Raw genomic sequence first — 23,817 nt, 5'->3', positions numbered from 1 at the left:
CAGCAGCATCGTTTGTTACACTGTTAACTATGAAGCGAAGAAGGGTTTGCAGTAATAAATTGTCACCTCAAACGCGTTATAGAGTCAATGAACTTCGTGGACACGAGTCTTCTTCGTTTACGTAATGTGAAACCAGTTTCACGTCGAGTTGTGTCTCGAAGTTTCCGAATACAATATCACCATTTCATACAACTATTGAATGGAGTAGCTTGGAGTTTTTTTTTGGTGCAAGTAATCAGGATAAGAAATGGGATTAATCAATAAGGTTGAACCGGACGTTTTTAACTAATATTATTAAGATTATAACAATAGCACGAGATTAACGTCGTACATTGTAGGTATGTACACGCACATTGTACCTATTTTAATTGGTCTCGGAGGTATAATTAACGAACGATGTTTCTCTTGAAACAGCGTTTTCGTCCAATTTTTACCGAAGAAGCGATGTTTCCCCAGTCAAGAAACAAACACGTTGTAATCATAGTTTTAGCGTACGTACAGAGGATGCGTTGCTCGTTCTGCAAAAGCACGTGGTTGTTCAACGTGTGATCATAATCATCACGCAACAAGTTATAGGCATCGAAAATAATCAACACATCAATATTCACTTACAAGGAAGGCATCACAGGTCGATATTTCCGATTTCATTTCGTTTTTAATATGTTATTGTAGACCAAAAACTAGGCGATACGTGTTTTTTTTTATCTGCCATTAACCACTTCAAAAGGGTGAAACCACCCTCCAAAGTAAGGCGTGTCTAGGGGTGATTTGGCAGTTTCACCCACAAGAAGATGATATTTTTTTAACCGATTCAAATAAATGAAAAATTTTTCTCATAGCGAGAAATGAAAAATGCGATTTTCTCAATAAACACTGAGAGAAATTCTTAGTTGCGGTTACCGCTTCGTTCTTAACTATTTTCATTTTTTACCATAATCGAGAAATACAGTTCTAGGTAGAAACTGAAATTTAGTTTTGTAGCTGATTCCGGAAAGTCTAGTATCCGTTACTATTCTTTCTCATCACGATCACTGTTACTATATTTTCTTACAACTGTTGCGAAAATTTAACGCTTGTGCAACAATAAATCGATGTTAAAGCCTTATTTAACTAAAAAAGTAGAGTAAACCTCACAAACTGACTTTGCGTTGCAATTACCAAAAAAGGATCGACGATAGCGCAAAATGGTTACGCGTACCTCGTTTTTCGTAATCCCGACAATATTCAAACAGTTTTTTTTAACAATAACAGTCTTACTGAATTTTTCTAGTTATTATAACGACTGAAATTTTTCTCAGTGAAAAACTGCCAAATCGTCGCTTGACATTCCTTACTTTGGAGGGTGGTTTCACCCCCTTAAAGTGTTTAATGGCAGATGAAAAAAAATATGTGTCGCTTAACTTCCAGTCTACTATGCCATATCACAAAAGAAATGAAATCGGAGATATAGTTCCGGGATACCTTCCTTGTCAGGGCTGCTCGCACACCTTATTTTTTGCAACTGCGCACATGTTAATTGAGTATTTATCGTTGATGTGCAGTATTCGGTGTTCAGTATTATCTGCTAGTAGTATCGATTTCTTCCTTATTATTTACGTCTTAGTCCTAAACTACACGACTCTTTTGCAACGTGGTTACTTATTCACCTCGATTCGCGATGCGGAATAAACAATTTATTTTCAACATGTAACATCGTGTTCCCTTGTTTCAGACGCATTATCCAATGCACATTGTCACACTCATTCCGATTACCATGTATGAAAAAATAATTTTCTAATTAATAATATAATACACTATATCCGTCACACTTTAAAAGATCGTTCGAAAATATATTTGACACTGAGTTGTAAACTGTAATCAACTGACAATTCATGACAATAAACATGCCTCTGTTAGTTACGTACTTGTAATATCCTCGATTCAATTTCAACACTACTTGACCCCAATTTAGAGGCAATTTAAGACTGATTAGACCGAGCCAGATGAGATGTGAGTGCCGAATCGACTTGAGGGAGCGATGAGAACGTTTTCACTTGAGAATAACTTTTTTCCCCCAATCATTGAATACATTCTGATTACGATGAGTGTTGTACGCTTATTCTTACTTGAATATCAATCCCCTCATCAAATTTATTCATTCCAAACATGAATATCGATTATATAATCTTATACCTTAATGCCGGCGAGACGTAGGAAATTTAAAAAATAATCAAGTACTGATGTTTGCTTAGCTACAGGCGATCATGCATTCGGGTTTACAGCACCCATTTACGTATAATTGACGCGTTACGTGTTACATACATGTAGATTGGTCGGGATATTTTTCGTATCGTCGTTAACAGTTCGTCGTCGCTGCGTATAAATGCCGCGAGCAAAAAAGGGACCTAGCTGACCAACTACGGGTTGAAAATGATCGTATTATCCTCCAGTTTGACCCTCGAAAGCTTCTCGGAATTGATTCCTTGAGTATCCGCGTACCTTCCCTTCTATATTTAGACTCGACAATTTCCACGGAGCTTTTGCGGACTGGCTAATGATCGCAGGGTGGGTGCGTTTTCGCTGGGCCAATTTCGAAGATGAACGATGTAATCTCGGTTTTTCTTTATCTTCGTCATGAGACGGACCACCAGATAGTGGAAATTCGGGTCCAGAATAAATCGAGCAGAACTTCTCACCCCAACGAAGTCGGTCCGTCTGCATCGATCTTGGAAACGTCGTAGCGACTTAAAAGCGACCTTCAAAAGCTGCGGAAGGATCACGTTAAGGGGGCGCGTATCGAACCTTCGAAGTCTTGAAGCGAAAGGACGCGTTCACTCACTCCCGTAGCTTTTTGGAAAATCTACCGGCGTCCGTTCGTCCGTCCTGCAGATAATCAAGAGACTCCGGACTGGCGGCTGGTATCAGTGAAAAAAATCGCTGCCACTCTTCAAGTTCGCAATTGCGGTTCCTGGTCGGGATGAGAGTCGTAAAATTCAGCCCTGAAGGCCGTCCACCACGTAGACTCGGTGCCGCCAACCCCAACCCCTTCCGAAGCACCATCCACGGCACCACCGAGGTCAGACCCTCGTCCTTGAACACAAAACGCCACGCGGCTTTCCAGTAGTGTAAATTTGAACAATGGATCAGAGCGGACGCAGTATTGCGAAAATGGAGGAGGGAGCGAAGGTCGTTTAACAGGGTTTGGTGAAGAATCACAGGGTGAGGAATTGTGCGGAATGGAATACTTTTAAGCAGGAACTTTTTATTGCTGCGTTCGAAAAATGACACGAGGATTTTGCACACGCCAGGGTTAACCATCGGTATGAATTTGGAAATATGAGTGAAAACAGGAACAACTGTTAAAAGTTTTTTAAGGGATTATACGCAGTCGGGAGGCCGAAATAAAGCGATTTTTTTATGGATTTTGGAGTACCTCTAAAAATTGATGTCTTGCGGTGAGCAAGATATTTCAGGACTGCATCGTCCGAAATGAAAGAAAAAAAAAATGATTTAGTCAGTACAAGGTATTATCTGATCTTTGATCGAAGGATTACGCAAAATATTAATATTTAATAAAACGGCGGCTTATCAAATAAAAAAATTCGATTTTCCACAAAAATGTTCGCTTTAATTTGTTTAATTTGACTGAAAAATATTTTCATAAAGCTTGTGTTAAAATTTTAGAGTAATATCGGTTCAGCCGTTCCGGAGAAATCTTGCTTACAGACTTTAAAAACATAGTTTTGAAAAAAATGCGTTCAAAGTTTCAAAAGCACTTTCATCAAAGGCTCTGGGGCGTTTTTGCAAATGTGCGCGTAACTGCGACAATATTTACCCGATCGACATGAAATTTTCTGTGTACATACTTGAATATATGTACATTACGAGAATAGAATAAAAAAACAAAAAAGAAACGAAAAAACAACAATCCTGCTTGCGTATAAGCCCTTAAGGTGAAAATCGCTGAGGTAAAGTTAATTTATTCATTATCGGGAAGAACGGTTAACAGTGTAACGTCTGTTTTGAATCCCTTTGACGCGATTCTGTTGATTAAACGTGAGTACGCGGACCTTGAGACCTTTATCATTTCAGTTCCAGCTGCGTGATCAGGGTAGGAAAAAACAAACAAAGAAACGATGAGCAACCGAGGTGGAAACCGCAAATTCGGATCCTGTGTGTTCATTAATCGGACCGTTCATGCAGATTTAACGATTCCCTGCAAGACAATTTGGTCTGAGAATTAATCTGGAACAATCGAGCCCCACTTTCACCACAACGTTTTCGATTAGTCAGTTTTTGCCGCTTACGTTTCATGGGCAACCGAAAATTGAATAGGAGCCCGGCTTTTGCGTGCATGATACTTTAGGCAAACGATCGATGGGCAACTCACTCCGCCGGCTCCTCGGCCACCGAAACGTCACCTTTTCGGCAGCAAAGGCGTGTCCAATTCCTTCGATTCAACGGCTCCTTTGTCTTCTCGTGATCCTCAAATTCTATCGCTGCGAACAGTTAATTAGGAGACTTGAAGACGAGGGGGAATTAATCTTCAAGGGTTGAGGAACATCCGCGGCTTTTTACCCTCGCCGTAATTGGCTGCGGGTCCCGTTTCAAAATCACCGATTTATTCGTTTTCAAACAATGGGACATACCTGCCGTTATGCGATGAGATTGGCAGGCGCTGTACGCTAATTGCCTCCTGTTACGAGGATCCGTTCCTCTCGACGATAGGTACGTTGTTATTGTCTTGCTGAGCGCGAGTCGAACCTGAATTACATAAATTTTATAAAACGAACTCGTCGAATTGTATCGACGCTTACGTCATGGATCACGTCCAATATTACATCCATGAGAGGCCCGAGTTGGATTGTATTTTGAGAACCTTGAAAACTACCGAGCTTTCGAATTTCCAGAGTACATCGAACGGATACCGTTACTGCGTTACTTATTTTCAAACTTTCAATCTTTTCATTTTTCAAGCTGCCACTCGAAAAGTTTGTGAAACAAATACTGAAAAACGAAACTTTCGTAAAACCTGGATGAGATACCAAAATATTTAGAGGTCGCTGTCGATTATTGTAATATTTTTTTATTTCTTTTTATGTCTACACCTTACGGACTTACATTTTATTTGTATCGTGGTCCGATTAATCGTTCACTAATCGACAGGAAACTGCGCCTAAGCGTCCTTTAGCCGAAGGATTAATCGTCTCGGAGAGATTTGGATAACAGTTTTTGCTACCGAAATAGGAGTATCGCATCACCTTGATGTCCCCGTTTCGTTTTCGGTACAGATTTTTATGAACAATGATTAATTGGACCGCGAATCTGACCAGCATTTGTCGCAAACTTTTCAAACAACGCTAAAAAAAAAAAAAAAAAATTATAAAAGCGAACCACCCCGGTGTACATTAGGTCTGAATCGTGGCTATACATGAGAATTTGACAGTTAATTTTTGGTCGAGGGTAAGAAAAGTAGACGTCAATTTGAAGGTCTGATACTTTATTGACTAATGTGGTCAGGAGGTTGAAAAAGTTGAACGGAGGTCTGCCGGAAACCGGGTGGATCGCTTTGACTTCGAGGAGAGTTTAAAGCGTCGCTTACTTTCAAGAGCCGGGCTCACCTCGCCGTTGAGAAAACAATAAAGGCTGGCGACAAAGAGTCCTTGAAACGAAGTGAGGAAGTGGGTCGAATAGGACCACAATGCGAACTCCCACACCGCCTTATCCAGTGGCGCCTCTGCCATGGATATCAAATTCGTGATTCCCAAAAGCGGAAGCAGGACCACCGCCGCTCTCACAGCCTTCCTGCAATGCCACAACGAATCTTAGATCCGGGACTGCGTTTCGGACGAGGCGAAAAAATGACGAAAAATAATCAAAAAATTCAATATCATGCCTATTACCGAGTGGACCAGGAACTTAAAGACTTCTTTTCTCACACGACTGCTGTGCAAATGTCTAAACGTAGACGAAAACTTTGAAATCGGATAGATCGGATCGAAACCACCGTGGCTTGATCATTTTGAGGCTTATAATTATAAAACTTCTTCGCTTCTGCCGTTCGGATTTGTTCAAAATTAATTACTATTACATATTTGGGATCTTGTTTCATTCGTATTTACACTATCATTGGGGAAAATAACGTTGCTGGAGATTTTTTCAACCGTTTTTGCACTTTCACCGGATTCATCCTAAGATCGCGGAATATAAACAACGACTAAGTTTAAATTTTGTACCGACTGGCAGAGTCTCGGACTTCCTCTGCGTCGATCCCGTTCTGTCCGAAAACTTTTCTGTTGAACGAATCGGAAAGTTTAAAAAAAAAAAAAAGAAGAAGAAGAAGGAAAAAACACAAGAGATGAGAAAAGAAACAAAGGAACAGATTCTACTCCATTACAGTTGAAGGAGGGAAGAAAAGTTAAAATAGTGGATTCGAAAGATTGTAAGGTAGTGCAGTTGGGAAAAGAAAAAGAAATACTTCTGAGACTTTGACGATTGTAAAGTTTCTTCTACGCGTCGTCCATTTTTCACGTCAACGTTCATCACTATCGCGTGTACACTTGAATTGAAAATCGTATCTGGCGGTAAAAGTTTTCCAAACACTTTGATTAAGTTTTCTTTCGCTTTTACAAGGTCGTAAAGTCCGCATACGTAATCAAGAAAATACAACTTACCGAACTTGTTCGATCTCGCTTGTGTGACTCTGTCGCAGTTTCACCACCAGGACTCGAATGATGTTTAAAAGGAACAAGAAGTTCAGCTAAGAATGGAAAAATCGTGATAAGCGGGATTAAATTACGGAGAATGGGGTGCAGGGTTATAATTATCTTCCGTCATCCCTTGTACTGTGCAGTGGGACATTCTAATTGCGATTTGCAAGTTGGTTAACCACGATGTGCTGGTTAATTGAATTGAGTCTGAAATCCACGGCGAAGTTTAAAGGCGCAAGAAAGTTGTTGAAGGTGAATTCCGTGATAATTAAGGTCGGGAAATTTCTAAGGTTTGGTTCTGTGTTTGCGGGGTGTTTAAGGTGGTGCTTTGGTCGATTTCACCCCTTCATTTATCCATGCGAAATCCTGATTTTTTTGGCATTTTCACTCAGAAAAAAAAAAAAAAAAAAAACAAACTTTGGAATGATTAGAATTTTTTGCGAATCGATAATCGTTTACAACTGGTATGAGTAAACGTATGAAAAAATGGTATTTCTGTGAATATAATTCGTTGGCGCAGAAATTTGATAATAAACGTATGTGTGTTAAAAACGCTTGGAATTCATTCGTTGACAAACAGAGATCTCGGAATGGTCATTAGATTTCCAAAATTCAATGCGTAAGGATAATTTTCACCCTCTTTAGGGGTGCACAACGATAGTTTTGGGGTTCGCACCTATTCTAGTCCTAAAATCGTACCATCTCACAATAAATATTCATATAAATCTCATTCAAGAACACTTATCTTACCAGTATAACCGCCATTCTGGGCCCTTCCAGGATCCAGAAGTATAGGGTCAGGTTGTAGCCCCACCAGCATCTGCGACGGAAAACGCACATGAGGAGTTTGGCGAATGCACGGGGACCGAATGGTGATGGGACTTACTTTGAGGGGTGGTAGTAAAATGCCGTTACTATAGCCCAAGCCAAGGTCATTAGGACCGGGCAACCCCAACCGACGAAACGGTACATCCGGTAGTAGGATGTCTCTTGAAATATGGTGACTAAAAAAAAAAAAAAAAAATTGCTGTCGTATTGCTGTGAACCTCGACGACTGCAATTCTAACTTGGTTGAAAGTTTTTCGGATAAAGGTAACACTTAAAAAAATATTTCTAACGCATTCTGTTTTCGTAAAAACATCTTTGATTCGTTAGTGTTAAAATTTTCTCATACTTCACCCCTTTTCCAAAATTCAGGTATATTTATCATAAATTTTATTTTTTATTTTCATTATACATGTTCTGAAGTTTTAAGTTTTATACGATTAAAAAGAAAAAAAAAATAAATAAATAAATAATAATAAATGACTCGATTCCAGAACTGCCCTTAAAACGATTCTCGTAAAGAATAAAAGTTTGAAATTGGTCAAAAAAATTTCAAGTGCTCAGAAGCTTAGGGAAACGAAAAATTGATCCTAAATATTGCCATTTCTGGGAATGGTTTTGAGAGCTTTAAAAAACAGAAGCGTATAAAAAAAACTTTCGAATATTCATTACTCGAAGAATTTCGATTCAAGCAAAAGCAAAAAAAAAAAAAAAATACCGACTATAAGAAGCGTTCTATCACCTAAAAACTTTCAAGCAAATTAGAAATGCTGAAATTCGGTACGATACCTGGTCGTTGGGTACGGAATGTCCCATTAGGTAGTATTTATGATTACGTGAGAAAATTTTGTGTCACGACGGTTCCTGCTGGAGAAGCTTTCGAGCACTTTGTGAATTGATTTTCACTCAACAAGTCGTTTGGCTCGTTTCCAGCGGCAAGCGAAGAGCGGCGAAGTCTAAGGGTGGGGGTGGATCACGTAATAGGAGAATCTTAGAGGTGCATGTTTCTCGCGACCTCTCGGTAATGAGGAACATCACTCTGCCCTGTTCTTTGTGCAAGACGCGACTTCGGCGAGAACCGTCGTGATTTATGGCCATGTAGGGTGTTTTTTACTGCAGTGCAGACGGAAAAAGCTCACTCACCGGTAATAACATTGTGCAGGTAAAGCCCCTCGATGAACATCCACAGGAACACCGCCGTTCTTGCATATTCCAGGAGGATGTAGCTCGCCTCGCAAAGGACTGGCTAGAAGCGTTCGGTCTTCGTTATAAATTCCCTCTGCCCTTTGCAATTCCGCATCGTTATCGCGGCTTGCAATTCGAGTGCAGCAAAGTGCCGGGGAAATTGTTCCCTAGCGAAAGAGTTGCTCGCGCAAACTTTCGCTACGCGTTCAATGTGCTTCGCGAAATGAGTGGGGAAACGAATTGGACACAGCGAAGTCGCGAGTTAGGACCATTGAAGTCGAGACTTGTTCAGAGTTGCTTCGGGTCAAGAGGAACAAGTTTTGCTTCCTGACAAGTTCTAACAAGGTTCAGGATTCACGACAGCTGCTCCGTATCGCGAAACATTGCTTACTTCCGATTCGCTTCAAGACTTACCGGCGTCAATTGATACTACGAATTGTTAATTAGCCGCGTCAAGTTTCTTCTTTATTTGTTCAACTTGAAGTTATTACCGTGTTTTCGATGCCACGACTGACTCCGGTAGCCTTGGTCCTCAGCAGTGCTTGGTCTATGTACAGGGTGAGGCGGATTAGGACTTGCATCACCATAGCCACGAAGAGGTTCTTGTGGATGCGGGTTCTGGTGTTCCTCAGGCTCCTGAAATCGATTTGAAAAGCTGAGTTTCGACGATAGGTTCGAGGAGAAGCGAGAAATAGAAAAGTCCGTGGAAACTCACCTGAAGTGACAAAATATCGCCAAAGACACGAGCAATGCGGCGAGAGAAACGCTGAATCCAACGATTTCCAGGTTTCTGGTTCTCTGCGCGATGTCCAATTTCACCTGTCAACATCAAAGAATAAACAACAGTCGCCTTCCGCCCGTCTAGACTGATTGCATTAGTCACATCAGAGCTTTTCATCGTTACTTCTAAGCCAGCATTCGCATGGACTATGAAAAAGTTGGAGCATGCAGGACCCCGAATCAACTTTGAGGATCAAAGGAAAATTGTCGACTGTCCCGTGGGTGCACGTTCGCATACTTGGTCGTTTGTTGACCCCTAAAATGCATGCAGCCATGAATACGTTGCATCGATCGCTGACTGTCAACTAGATTGAAACTTTCCCTGCGGCATGGACAACCCTGTAAAAATCATGTCCGAGTAAAGTATTTGATGCGTACATAAACATATACACACGCAACGTTTCAACAATCTGCAATTTATACGGGCCAAATAAGCTCGTTCATTGGCTCCTGATACCGTTTACGAACCATCGAATCTCCGATAAAACTGAATGTATAGGTAAAAAATGAACAGCCCTAGCTTTAAACAAGACTCGAGAGATTAGATAAATCAAAAAGACTCGTGATATCTTTTTCTACTTTCTTCAAAACTCCTGTTCAATCTTTTTCTCTTTTACTTACGTAGCTCTAAATATGCTTAAAATCCTCATGAACAACAAACTAGTGAGGATAGATGAATATTTAAATATCAACACTACCATTAATACATATAATTAACAAAGAAATTAGAAGTCAACTCTAGCAGTACTAAGAAAACAGAAAAAAAATGTTTCAGAAGATTTACGTGATAGAATTGTTTAAAATTTTTTTTTTCAAAGATCCGTAGCTAATACCTACCGAACTTACTGTTCAGTTTTGTGGGAGAGGGAAACCATCGCAGGACTGTGTAATTGAAGAGATTTACCATGTTACATTTCTATACGCGATTAAAAGTCGAGTCGTACAATTAAGCACATTCACGTGATATGAAATCAGTTTCGAAAAGCAAACGTTTACTCAGTTGTCTGCGGTTAAACGTATCAGAGAGGGTGAAATTTGATTGGTGCCAATTTGAGGCATGCTGATGAAATGGTTCGAACCTCAGCGTTGGAGACAGTACTCGATGTTCCGTGTATCCGAATATGAATCAGTACTTGCATCTTATTTAAATGTAATCAAATTATTCAATTATTATTTTACCCGTTGTGCTTTACGGGACATAATGTAATGAAAAACTCCAGATGACTGGAAAGCTGTCCGCATTACGTGAACAGCGACGAAAACATCTCATTGGAATGAAAACGGCGTCAAATGAACCGCGGTTTTACCGAAAAAGAGACGAGATGCGAAGCGAAGATTGAAAGAAGGGGGAACCTCAGAGAATCTGTTTGGGTCACACCTAGAAGCCCGTTAGAGAAACATGCCATTCCATCGTGTAACGCGCACATTCAGTCTGTGATCGATGGTGTACCTTGGCAGCGTCTTCGCTTCCCGAATAGAGCTTGCGAATGAGCTGAAGCATTTCTGGGGTGAAGCAAGGCGTGTAATTCGTCCAACCGTGGGGTTCGCCATGAACGTTGTCGGGGACCCCCGAAACCGGGGAACCGCGAACACCAAACGATCCTTCTCGACCTTCCCACTGCCCGTCCTCACCGCACCGTTTTTCCACGAATTCTGCAAATAAACGAGACATTTTTTTTGTGATAATGTAATCCGAAGCTCCGTGGATTGAGTTTAGGTTGAATGCTTTGGTTCGATTACAGAGGTCAACTTTAGTTTCTATGCCAGACTGGAAGTGGGTAGCCGGCTATGAGTGCTCAGCTCACATTATAATCAATGCCAGAAATCAAGTTTGAACCTTACTGCAAGGCTAGAATATGTAGGTAGATTCATTTAGTGTTTGACTTGATTGACGTTACGTCAAACGGGCAACTAGGTAAATATAATACATGGAAACACGGAGGGATTGTGAACATCCTTTGAATTTAATCGAAGTAGTCTGTTGCTGCGGGATGTAATTTGGATGCGGTTAAAGTTGGAGAGAATGATAGTTTAACATGCCCCAGAAATTCCGCAGTGTAAGAAGGAGAAAAATCATACAAAGTTGGTAACGTGAAAACGAAAATAATAGAAATAATAGAAGCAAGAGAAAGATAGAGATGACACATTGGCGTAATAGGTCGAGTATGCATACAGTAAAAACAAACGTGAAGAGAAAAACTGAAGATAGAAGAGATAAATGCAGATAAGAGGCAAACAAATCGTGAGAGTATAGAGAGAGAATTGAGTAAGGAGAAAAAGAAAGAGAGAGTGAGATTGCCTGCGAGGTTACATATTGCGGAACTTACTGGTTGTATCTATACCGTTTTCCCTCGGGCATCTGTGCCTCGCCGAAGTGGAAGCTTTGGTCGGTGGCCAACATAAGATCGAGTCCCAAGCCCAGTTGCACCAAATTTCTGAAACCCGATGAGAAACGTTCCCGTGATTTACCGTTGCGTACAAATCGTTCTTTGACCATCACTATTGGTTCATATTTGCCGAGCTCAAAGTCTTGCTCTAATAAGAATCACTAACTTTCACGCCCTAAATTATAACGTTTCATGACAATCATTCTCCGATATTGAGAGAAGAAAATACGCCGCATATAATGCATAATTTTTTTCTTCAGGATCGTAAAAAGCGTGGACGATTTCATGTATAATGCAATGGACAAAGACGGTATCCCAGGTCGATCTCACCAATTTCATTTCTTTTGTAATACGTTACAGTAGACTAGAAACTAAGCGACAGGTGTTTTTTTTCATCTGCCATTAAACACTTTAACGGGGTGAAACCACCCTCCAAAGTAAGGCGCGCCTAGGGGCAATTTGGCAGTTTCACTCACAAGAACGTAATAATTTTTAACCAATCCAACTGGAAATATTTTCTCATAACGAGAATTGAAAAATGTAATTTTTCAATAAAAAAAGACGAAAAAGAAAAATCTCCCAAATCGTTCCTTGACACGCCTTACTTTTGGAGGGTGGTTTCGTCCCCTTGAAGTCTTTAATGGCGGATAAAAAAAAATACGTGTCGCTTAGTTTTTGATCAACTATAACATATTAAAAAAGAAATCAAATCGGAGAGATCGATCTGAGATACCTTCCTTGTGAGTAGTGTTCTTCATACCGATACCGAGACTACGATAACTTGGTTCGGTCATTACTGGATTTCATCATCCAAGCATCGACCGTGTGAAATTTTCATATCATATTATACTTGTGAAAGTAAAGTTTGGCGAAATGTCAATCAAAGTTTCACTCCGAATGGATGAACGACGTCTCCTCGCACTTCAATGAAGTATGAAATTAGGACGAGTCAAGGAGAATTAACGATATCTTACTCACCTCCAGCTGGTAGCAGAAAGTTACGGTATCTAAGGCCGCAGGTAACCTGAGACGCGGTTTGATTGTCGCGGAAGTTTTGGCTTCCTCCACTTTCCTCCGTCCTGCTCGCGTTCATGTTGTTGAGATAGTCCATCATCCGATTGGAGATACGGATATAATGACACTGCCAAGAGTTTCCGAGACTCTGGACTTCTACCTCGGTTACAGTTTTCAAAAGTAAGGAATCTTCTCGCTTTTTATTTGTCTTTATCTAGGTATTGATTAAATTCCGCGGCTCCAGGATCGAGAACAGCTGAAAACTGATCCGTCATGTGTAGAATGCATTAAAAACTTGACGTCCTTAGTAAGACTGAACAAATGTAAGATGAGCTTGATATAATGTAACCCGTTTGAGATCATTAATTACTTAACTACTCAAATCGAAATTTTCAGGTGCCCCAATTTTTTTTCTTTACCAAAGGGATTACTGTAATGGATAGAACTGGTTAAAAATCGATCAAGTTACTGACCCTGAGCCTCTGTTTCTTGATTTTTCAAATTTTGACGTTTTTCGAGTCAACTGTACACTTGATGCTGTATCCTTGAACCCAACCAACATTTTATCTCTATAATTTCGTTTTTGGTTCAGCAGAGTTGGGCCGTCTTAATTTACACCACGGGCAGCAGGATTACCGCGGGTCAAGTTGGGATCAACAAGTCGTCAGCGACGATGCGTGCAAGGACTCTGAGGATCAGCTAATGGAGATAGCTCAGCCTACGTTTTGCTCCAGCTCGTATGATTGTATCCTTGATAGGCCCACTAAGTCTCCGGTAAGACGATGACGATTCGACCGAAACGAAGGAACCTTCATTTTCCCCGGAAGAGCATCTTCCTCAAACGTGGATGAAATCTGCATAAAGGATACAAAGCGTTCAGTTACGGTTCGCAAAGATCTGTTGACCCTTGGTGGATCCACCTAATTCACCCAAATTCAGTCCTCACTTTTGGATGACATTTCGATCGGGCAGAGGGAAAAAATTCGAAGAAGTTAGGCTGTCAAGTTTCTCTTCCCAGCTTTATTCGCGGTGTTTTATTGAGAAAAGAGGCAGCTGCAAAGACACGCTCGGGTGAATTCCTTTCAAAAAAATAGTCGTAATCATGGGAGCGTGGAAGAGAATAAGTTGGAACCGAAATGAAAACAGGAAAAGGAAAAGGAACGGTGCTTCAGTCGAAACTCACGCGTCAACGAATAATCTATTTGAGTATCGTTGCTCCTTGAAAGTGTTCAAAGTCGTTGAAGGTAATGATTAAACTTCTATAAGGCAGCGTCGCGAAGTAGGAAGACGATGGGTTGCTAGTTTGATATTAGTTACATCAGGAGGCGGCTTGCGCAACTCGCAAGTTTACTTTTTCAAGCGTCAGAAGCCATTTCGCGAGAAGTTCGAAACTCTGATGTAACCTTCTTCGTAACCCTTTGCTATTCAAGCTTCAAATTTCTTTTTGAACGCTTAAAGCTACCGTGCTTCACTTCGTCCAAGAAAAGAAGCAAAAGCTGCATTCATGTGAAGTGATACGGACTCTTGCAGAACAGAGTTCGAAAAGTTGATTTAATAAACTTTCAGCAAGCAAACATTACAACTTTATCATGATTGGCCGATCACGATGATGTTAGAACGGTCCGTTTTTTTTTTTTTTTCACATGTTCGGTCAAATTCAGCGACTCACCGTATTTATGTATTGTCATTTTCGAATAGCTTTCGAAATTCTCCGATTTTTTTTTTTTTTTTTTTTAAATCCGCGATTGTCTTTGACATCGTTACAACTAATTAACTAAAAAACGGTACAATCTTGATTTTCGTTTTTTACGATTTTTTCGAGACATACTGCACGCTAAATATAATCGTCAAGTATATGAAATGGGGCTATAATTTTCTGACAAATCGCTTACCGCTATTTATTTTGCACGATTATTCTCACATTGCGAGAAAAATGCAAATTCTAAGACAAAGAAGCTCAACGCTTCTGAAACGCGTTCACAACATCTCCAAAACCCTCCGAAAAAAGTGTTTCTTTACTCTGACAAAGGCATATTGAGTGAAAGTTATCATTTTAAAGTGAATCGGTTAAAGTTTCGAAGCTTGAAAGATAAAATTCTTGTACAGAAATCCCGCAACACGAATTATCAATTGAACAAATCAGATATGCGGGCAATATTTACTTTGAATCGATTGTAAACCGCGCTTCATAGATGCCCGCATCATCTCACAAAACGCACTCATCCCAAAGTAAAATGGAAGTATTCCCGGAGTTTCGAGTCGCGGATCGAAGACTCGAGTTTGTTCATTCCGATCCAGAATACCGCTTGCTTATTCCTCGAGTAAGCGATTCAAGTTCAGCCGAATTTCTCCACACGCAAAGCTCGATTCACAACGAGGCTGTGCGTGAGTGCGAAGAAGGGGGGAAATTGCTGAGTACACAGAGCTGAAGGATCGGCGATGGGACGAGCTTGCAGGTGTAAAGAGGCTCGCCTCGGCTTCCTTCGCCCCGAGTGGCCAGGCAGGCAAATCGTCCTTCACCCCCCGCCCCTCTTCGCCTCTCACCAACACGAGCTTTAATTTCAGCGCCTCGGACGCCTGTCCGAGGCTTCGAGTCAATTAAACTCAAGCAACCGTGTCGCGTGTTCAACCGTATTGCGGGTATGATTCCGTTTCCATCTGGGGACCGGACTTCCAAGCAAAGCGTTATAAAGCTCGGGTGGGAGAGCTTTTCGTGATTGGTCAATTTCGGAATAACGTAAAAAGATGAGGAGAATGTATACACGATTCTCGTGCCCTCGGACGGGTCATCAGAAATTTAAATTGCAAACAGCAATTTTTAAAAACGCCTACACGCGTACACGAATGATCGATAATTCGTTATAACACTCGGGTATCAAGGTTTGATGATACAGGTAAAATATACATAGGTGAAGTATATGGTGAAAAACATGAGATATACTGTTGATTTAAATTTTTCACAAGCCATGGCTACTGAGCTAAAAATAATCGATGCATCGATTAATCGAGTAGAAAAGAATGATCGAAGACGACTTGATTGAATCGGTAAAAATTAATCGATTGATCGATTACTTCGTGTTTTTTTTGAAACGGTCCATACGAAACCACAAATTTTGGATATTTCGGTATGTACTCTTAATAGCGGAATAGTCTTTTGATGATTTATAGTTTAATTGAAAATATATTTCAATTTCAGGTGAAAATATTCATTTATCTTTCACTTGTTACATCAAATAGGTACTTGGTAAGTAAGACAATGTTGATAATTGATACTCCAATCACGTTAATTGATATCGTATTGCGTCGTTCGTGGGGGTAAAAAACAAAAAACGATTGTGAGGAAAAGTAATCGAGTCGGTGGATTAGTCGAGTTTTAAAAATAATCGATTATTTCTGGTCATTCTTATTTTTCACTGCAACTTTCACCCTCACTGTATGTATGATAAGCACCCTCATAATTCCAATTCAGCGCTTCTCTTGTTTCCCTCTCGTTTTCGGTTGTATAGTACAGAGTTTGCAGAAATTGAACCGAAACGGGGAGAATTTCACTCGCTTATTTCCTCGAAGGTTTGCATATTGTATTTTTAGACGTGCTCTGCGTTCTGTATTGCATTTAATATTTTGTAGTGAGCTTCTCCGGCTTTGAAGAATTCGAAAAATGATGAAAATTTTAATTCCCTTAAGCCAACCGCTGCTCTCGAGTACCTACGCAAAACTCGAGAACGTTTTTATGTGTTGACGTGTGTGTAAATACGCGAAATAACTCGTGTGGCACGATTTAAGGATTCAAGAAGAGTACAGTCGGGACAAAAATCAGTCGCAACAAAAAAAACGTTACGAATCAAATATTCCAGAAGTGCGACTTAAGCTCGTGATATTGAAAAAGCTCCTGTCGTTCGGAAGAAAGAATTCAAACATTGAATGTCTATTGTAAACAATTTTTTTGTCTTCAACTATGTCAGAGAAATTGCGTCATCTTATTATTCTTCCGTTGAAAAATTCTCGTAGTTTGCCCGATTTTAATGAAAAATATCTCGTTTCGTTCCTGAATGAATTTACTAGAAACCGCTTGAGGCGGATTTTTTCTTGAGCTCGTCTCTTCGTGAAAAAGAATTTTGACGTGTACAATGATCGTTGTAATTTCCAGACGACAAACTCACGATTCAGCAAAAAGTACGTCACTGCTATCCGAAGTTCAAAATGCAGACGATTTTTGTAGAATTTATTTGCTAAAAAAACCAGTTACTGTCTATAACACGGACTATTAGGTGGAATAATGTAATTTTTATGACGTTGTTTACATAATGAGATGTTAAAACTTGAAACTTGGTGTTTCAAATTTCTTTTCTTTATAACGAGGACCTTTTTTTCACACGATCAATATCACTAAATTAGATCCGGTGACACTTTTTAAATCATTGTTTCATCACTTCTTTTGTTTCAAGTCTTTTTTGAACTGACTGTACGTCCTATAGATCCTTAAAAATGAAATCGCAATGCTGCTTTCAGTCACGTTTAGATCTGTAAATGAGCGTGAGCAAAGGTGAAGTATGCAGTGCAGAGCAATTGAAGTGCCTACTTATTGCCGTAATTGCACGAGAAGTTGGACGGTGAGTTTGAGGGATTTATTCAGTTGGAACAATCGAAGATGAAGCGAAGTTTCCTAGTAAATAACGAACTACGATTGATTGACCAAATGGATCGCAGCCACGTACAAAATTTGACAGGGGTTCGAATCGACGCTCGTGAATAAAAATCAGTCTGATCGTTGATTTCGTAGAATCGAATGGCGATTTTCAGGGATCTGAGAGCAGCGAATCCACTTGGAACGTGATGAAGCGATGGAAAATTGGCAGGTAGGCAATCGATCGATCCGGACTCTCAAAAGCTGGAGCATTTCGACTATCGCGTTCAACTTCTCGAGTGCGATTTGATTCAGCCCCAAAACGCCGATTAAATATGTCTGCCGGGGGTGAAAAAAGTCTCATTTTTCACGTCACTTATCCGGGAATTTCTATTTTGTAATGCTTTATATCCAAAGAATTGCATCATTTCGGTTGACCGATCATCTGCAGCGATTCATGACTATCGAGTTTATCGTTGATCTGAATTTGATGTTTTGAGTTTGGTGTTCGACTCTTCAGAGATGAGAAACGAGAACCGTGGGAGCAGCTGAAATTTTCAACACTCACTTTTTTCGAGTTTGGTTTTTGTGCTTTCCATGGTCTGGAGTTTGGGCTTGGCGATAGAACTGTTTTCACTGTTTTCTGTACCTCGCTGTAGAAATTGGGCCGAGTGTCTAAAAAAGCCATATTTTTTGCAATCTCAAAATTAGTGATTTCTATTGATATCTACTTCATTATGTGATTTTCACTGATTACCAATGATTAACCAGCGTTCTAAGCGATTTTGCTCGATTGTTTAATTGGCTAGTATCACCAGAAATCAAAAGACATGACTGGAAATCAATTTATACACCAGATAATTGTTGGAAATCAACGAAAGTGGGTGCGTAATAAAATTGTATGAATCGATAGAATATTTATGTACTTGAACCATTTAGCGTTCGCCGCAAATTTTTGAAAGATTTCCATAATTTCTTCAACACTGTTATTCGGTTTCAAGTGATTAAAAATAATTTCCAATAGCTGTCCTTGTCACATTGATTGATTTCTCGTTATTTTAAACAATGCTTGAGTTACCCAAATTTCTTCGATTTACAATTTGATTTAAAATTTGATTTCCCACTGTTGAATGTATGATTTCCATGAGTGAAGAATCTCTCTCTCGGAATCGAACGATCCCTGTGATACATTTCCAGGGTATCATTATCGAGGCAGGATTTCCAAGAATTTTGGACACCGGGATTCTACGCGTCTCTTTCCGCCTCCTCCTCCTTTTTTCTGCGTCAACCCTCGACGTCAATCGCCGTCTTGGCGGACTCCTGCCATCGTGCTTTATCAGGAATCAAAGAGCTTGCGATCTAACGGTTCCACCTCACTCTCAAGGTCAATTTTGTATCTGGCTTGTCATTACTAAAGGGTGACGTTATCACGTCGACCGAAAGTAATCGCGAGACTGATCGAATACGTAGATTGAATGAAATTTCAATTATCGTTGTCTTCTCATTTGCTTCGAATTTCATTTGTAGACTAATGGAGTAATGCAGTTGTTGGTTTGTTATATGAAGGCTGGTGGAATTTTTAATTTCCCATTTAAATCTTTACACAGGTAAAAAATCGTTCGATTTTGGGCAGAAAAACTTGTGGACTTTACCTTGGAGTTAATACAAGATAAAACAAGCGGCTTTAGACTCGCCGTGAGTCGGCTGACGAACTTCCCGCTCTCACACTGCACGTTTCAATTTTATAGAGAAAAAAAAGAAAGAATAATATCGAATTCCAATTTCGAAATACAAATTCAGATTCGTAATTAACGATTTTAAAGCTCTCGAATGCCGTATTACGTGAAAATATGGCGTTTTTTTTTTATTTTCAACCACTATAATGGATTCACCGTTACAAATTTTGAAAGTCTGACCCTGGATTCGTTATCACTGAGCGAAAAAACTTTCATCTACAAATTTCTAGCAAAATCGTAATATTTTTAGATTTTTTCCGCCGTAATGGATCGCCATTTTAGATTTAGCGATCCGACTTCAGATTTGTTTTTTTCAGCTTATCGAATACGTCAAGTTTAAATTTTACAAATCTGGCCTTAGATTCGCGATCAGCGACCCAAAAAACCTCTTGGTACGAATTTTCATTCAAATCCATTCAAGATACCATAATTTTTATTTGATTTCTCGGACTTTTGTTACCTAAACAATTGACAAAGTACCGAACCGATCAAAATCAGAGTCTAATCAAAATCCGGCAACTCGCTTTCGAGATGTCGTCGGACAAAAAAATTGATCACATACACGCACACACGCAGACGTCCGTCCGGAAATGGTCGAGAGTGATTTCGGACCTCGAAACGTTGAGATCTGGTAAAAACTCAACTTTTCATTTCCGAGATTGTTACAATAAAATCCTTTTTCTCTGAAACCAGAGAAGCGGAAGGTTTACAAACAGACCACAGCCGTGAAGAATTCATGCGAATTCACCATGTTTACCACATTTGTTGTAAAATTAACTTTGGAGCGAATCGTCGACGCGATTTTGCAATTATATCGTACACTGCGTCGTATTTACGTAAACCTGACGGCGTTCCTTCGGTGCTACAGCTTTACGTAAGCCCATCAAATTCGCAGAATTGTTACGAAAATTGCGTGCATCTGTATTTGACATTAATATGCAAATGTTTGCATAACAGGGAATTGATTTGGCTCCTGTTGTCAAGTCGCTGCAGATAAAACGCGAAATCCTTTAACCCGTGTAACCGATGGGAATGAAGAAACAAACAGAGGGAAGAAACCACCGATAAGAAGAATGGAGAAATTTTCTTGAAACATGAAAGTGACATTCGGGCCATGCGAAAACCGCTGTTTGACAATTTTTTGTCCAACTGTAATCGTTATACCCATTCAATTGTCGAAACCGCAACGTGAAACGTGTCGTTATTAAAAATTCCCGATAACCGCCCTCGCAGTCACAAATGGATATTGTCCTTCGCATTGATTTACATTTTTGCTCGAACAAAAAATACAGTTTGCCTGTTATATTTTTTTAAGGGGTTTCATTGGTTCGAACAGGCAAGAAAAAAACGTATTTTCTCTCTTTTTCTTATTCAAACTTTAAGCATACAATAAAAGAAAAACAATTGAAGCATATTCTGTCGAATTTTCGTTCGAAAATTTTGAAAATTCAGATGCTGTAAAGTAGTTTTTGGAAAAACTAGCATCCTCGCGGTGGCCTATATGGATATAAATCACGATAGATTCATCTGAGATAAAAGCAAAAGTAAATATTTTCTGTTAGTAGGTGAGTATAGCTAGCGATTGAACGAAGGTTTTTTTATTTTTTTTCTTTGATTACGACTTATTCTACAAGGTGTAGAATACACGGTCTAGATTTTACCAAAATTTGTACTTTTTTGAACAAAACTCTGCCAAAAAAACAAATTTAATGATTTTTTTTAAATCCTTCGTTCAATCACTAGGTATAGTCACCTACTAACAGAAAGTATTTAATTTTTTCATTTCAGATAAAATAATCATGATTTATCCTGGCCACCGAGAGAATACTTTTTTGTTCCAAAAACCAGGTCTCAACGGTTGAATTTTCAAAATTTTTATAAAACATCGTTCAAATATTGTTCTTTTATATTCGTAAAGTTATAATAAATTAATTCTATCACTATGATGGGGAAAAAATCACAGAAAATGTGTTTTGTTTCGTTTTGTTTTTTTTTTTTTTTTTTGCCCCTCAAAACCCAAAATGTAACGTAGAATTTCACCACTTTCTTCTGGTGCTAAAATTATCGAAAAATGAAATTAATGTATCGCGAATTTTCGTACAGCGTAGGTACACGTAAGACTTGCAAAAAGGATTTCGGATTTCGGAGAAATCGGACGATACCGATGAGAAAATTCAATTGTGTTGTCGGTACACGTAGAACAGACATGACTAGTAATAATGTTCGTGAATAATATAATATACTCGGTCTGAGGCACGTTTTTCAGCCTTCGCAAGGCAAGATTTTCAAAAGTACCGCGTTTCGTCTGAACAAAACTTTTTGTCACGAAAGTAGATTTTTCCCTCTATACACGATGTTTGCGAAAAATGTTCAATTCGCGGGTAGAATGTAAAAAGAATATTGACAAAAAAAAAAAATGAAAATTCAGCAAAATTGGTTGCTTTGCATAAAACTGAAAAGAAATTTATATTTTGATAAACTTATGATACCTACAGCAAGAAATACGTATGACTATCGTTATTCAAGATCTATACACTTGGACTGTTCGTGAAAAATTTCATTACAAATAAAATCAACTATATTGTTTATAACAACTAAAAAAAAAAAAAAAAATGAAAAAACGTTACGAATATGATATTAATATCTTCGATAGTGTTGATTGGATGAGATGTTCAGAGTTCGAGTTTAGCGCTACAAAAATTGTTCTTTTTAGTCAAATTTGAATAGACTGGTTTCACCAGCAAGTTTCAAAGCCATACCTTTGAAATTTCATTCAGATGAAATCTGGGGGCTCGATTCATTTCTCGAATAGTAATAATCCGCCGACCATTACGCGATTCAAAATCGTCGATGATCGCTCTTAATCGAGGTGATATTATCCGGCGAGTTGTCCTTCACCTTCCCACGCACCCTTTTTTTCGAGCGATAAAAAGAAGAAAAATAAAAAAAAAGGATTTTGCCGCCCCATTTTTTGATCAGGTTCAACGTTGAAAGTCTCAGAAGATTTTTGGAGGGTATCAAATGTCTGAAAAATCTGCGATACAGGTACGTCACGATATTTAACGAACCCCGCAAGAGCGTGTTTCACGCAATCGTCAAAGATTGTCCCGTAAAACGACGGCGTAGAAATCTGAATGCAAATTCGCGACTCGAAATTATTGAAATTATCGTCATTCCGTGAACCTATAATCCAGGATTGTATTCTCGATATATCAACGCACCGGGTGTCGTCTAAAGAGCGTCTAGACGATGCGACAGCGGCAATTATCCTGACTGAAATTTACCAGGAAACGTCCAAAAACGATAGTAAATTTATATATCCACGGATTCACGTGGTTGGATAGCCTATTTTCAAAATTATATCTCCAGGAAATATTCATCAACGATAATTTGTCGTAAAATTAACTAGGCTTCAAATTTTATTTTGTAAAATTACCTTGGTACCGATATTTCTTCGGCTCGGTGTTCCAGACAAAAATTAAACGTAATGGAAAATATACAAGCGAATTAGACTGCGGACCGTACGGTTAAACGGGCAAAATTAAATCACGAGGCACGGACGTAAATACCGTAAAATATTTGACCGAAAATCAATTTTCATTCATAATACAGACCCGCGGTTTACCGTTTAATACGAACATCGAATGTTATACCTATACCTGCAAAACTGATATGAGGCAAGAAAAAAAAAGGGGGGGGGCGAAATGAGAGGAAAAAGCGAAGGGTAAAGGATCGCATAAAAAGAGAAGCGGAGTTGCAGCAATCTAACGAAGTCTTCGATATAATTATCCCAACAGAAATAATTGATTAACGATTATTTACACAAGAATTACAGTATCCAATGACAACTTGTGCAGCTTCGTCGGGAAGTGAATAAAAATCTCTGCTCAATGTACGAGAAATATTGGTCGGCTTTTCGAAGTTCATTTGTATAATTTAAAATTGTTGCAATAAAATTTCGTACCCTGCATTACGAGAGTCGTAATTTACTTATTTTTTTTTTTATCAACGGTCAACGTGTTTTAAAACGCGATGCAAATCAATGTTCGGGATAATTTTCTCCGTCACAGTTGTTGAAAACGCTTTGTATGGTTGTAAATTAGCGAAAGTAAAAAGTAAATGAATAAGAGAGAGAAACAAAATAACTACCAGACTGAAAAAAAACATCTAATTACTCTACATTGTATTGTTCGTGATTTAAAAAAAAAAAAAAAAAAAAGAAGAAAAGAAAATTAACAAACCACCGACTTGATATACCTCTTTTCTCCATTTATCTCTGGCTTCTTTCCACACTCGACTTCCGTTGTAACGTTTCTCTTCTCGTACACTTGTAACGTACAATAAACATATAATGCGTGACGGTCGAGTTTAGGGTAAATTCTTGCGTAAAAAAACGTCTTTTATTTTTATACTCGTACGTTTGAATGCATATCATTCGTTTTAATTATGTTCAATTCAACGAGGATCATTGATAGCGAATGAGCCTACCTTGGTAGAACGTCTCGTCGCGTTAAAGGGCGCGCAGCAACTGCAGAACCGTTCCGTTCCGCTTCTTGCGGCCTCTCGTTCCTCTCGTG

The 23,817-nt window shown here is 39.2% G+C and overlaps 1 protein-coding gene across 1 annotated transcript; it reads right to left on the bottom strand.

The window, feature by feature from the left end:
- Positions 1-235: 235 nt before the first annotated feature.
- On the bottom strand, positions 236-23,755 carry Pdfr (Pigment-dispersing factor receptor). Its single transcript, XM_046621895.2, has 16 exons — positions 23,729-23,755; positions 23,498-23,567; positions 13,354-13,734; positions 12,845-13,143; positions 11,807-11,914; positions 10,930-11,132; positions 9,415-9,518; positions 9,191-9,335; positions 8,658-8,760; positions 7,576-7,693; positions 7,440-7,509; positions 6,654-6,739; positions 5,601-5,784; positions 4,629-4,743; positions 4,370-4,478; positions 236-3,069 (listed from the first exon to the last, which is right to left on the bottom strand). The coding sequence occupies exons 4-16, from the start codon at positions 12,978-12,980 to the stop codon at positions 3,057-3,059; spliced, it is 1,494 nt and encodes a 497-aa protein (XP_046477851.1). The 5' UTR covers positions 12,981-13,143; positions 13,354-13,734; positions 23,498-23,567; positions 23,729-23,755; the 3' UTR covers positions 236-3,056.
- Positions 23,756-23,817: the final 62 nt, after the last annotated feature.

Source organism: Neodiprion pinetum, chromosome 4, assembly GCF_021155775.2.
Source record: "Neodiprion pinetum isolate iyNeoPine1 chromosome 4, iyNeoPine1.2, whole genome shotgun sequence".
Classification (NCBI taxonomy): domain Eukaryota; kingdom Metazoa; phylum Arthropoda; class Insecta; order Hymenoptera; family Diprionidae; genus Neodiprion; species Neodiprion pinetum.
The sequence above is the reverse complement of the archived record's forward strand: the minus strand, read 5'-3'. Positions and strand labels throughout refer to the sequence as shown.

Coding starts and splice junctions, on each gene's coding strand:
- Pdfr (XM_046621895.2), bottom strand. CDS start 12,980: ATGATGGACTATCTCAACAACATGAACGCGAGCAGGACGGAGGAAAGT. Junction 11,915..12,844: donor CTTTCTGCTACCAGCTGGAG/GTGAGTAAGATA, acceptor ATCGGGTTTCAG/AAATTTGGTGCAACTGGGCT. Junction 6,740..7,439: donor CCAGAATGGCGGTTATACTG/GTAAGATAAGTG, acceptor TTCCATTCTTAG/CTGAACTTCTTGTTCCTTTT.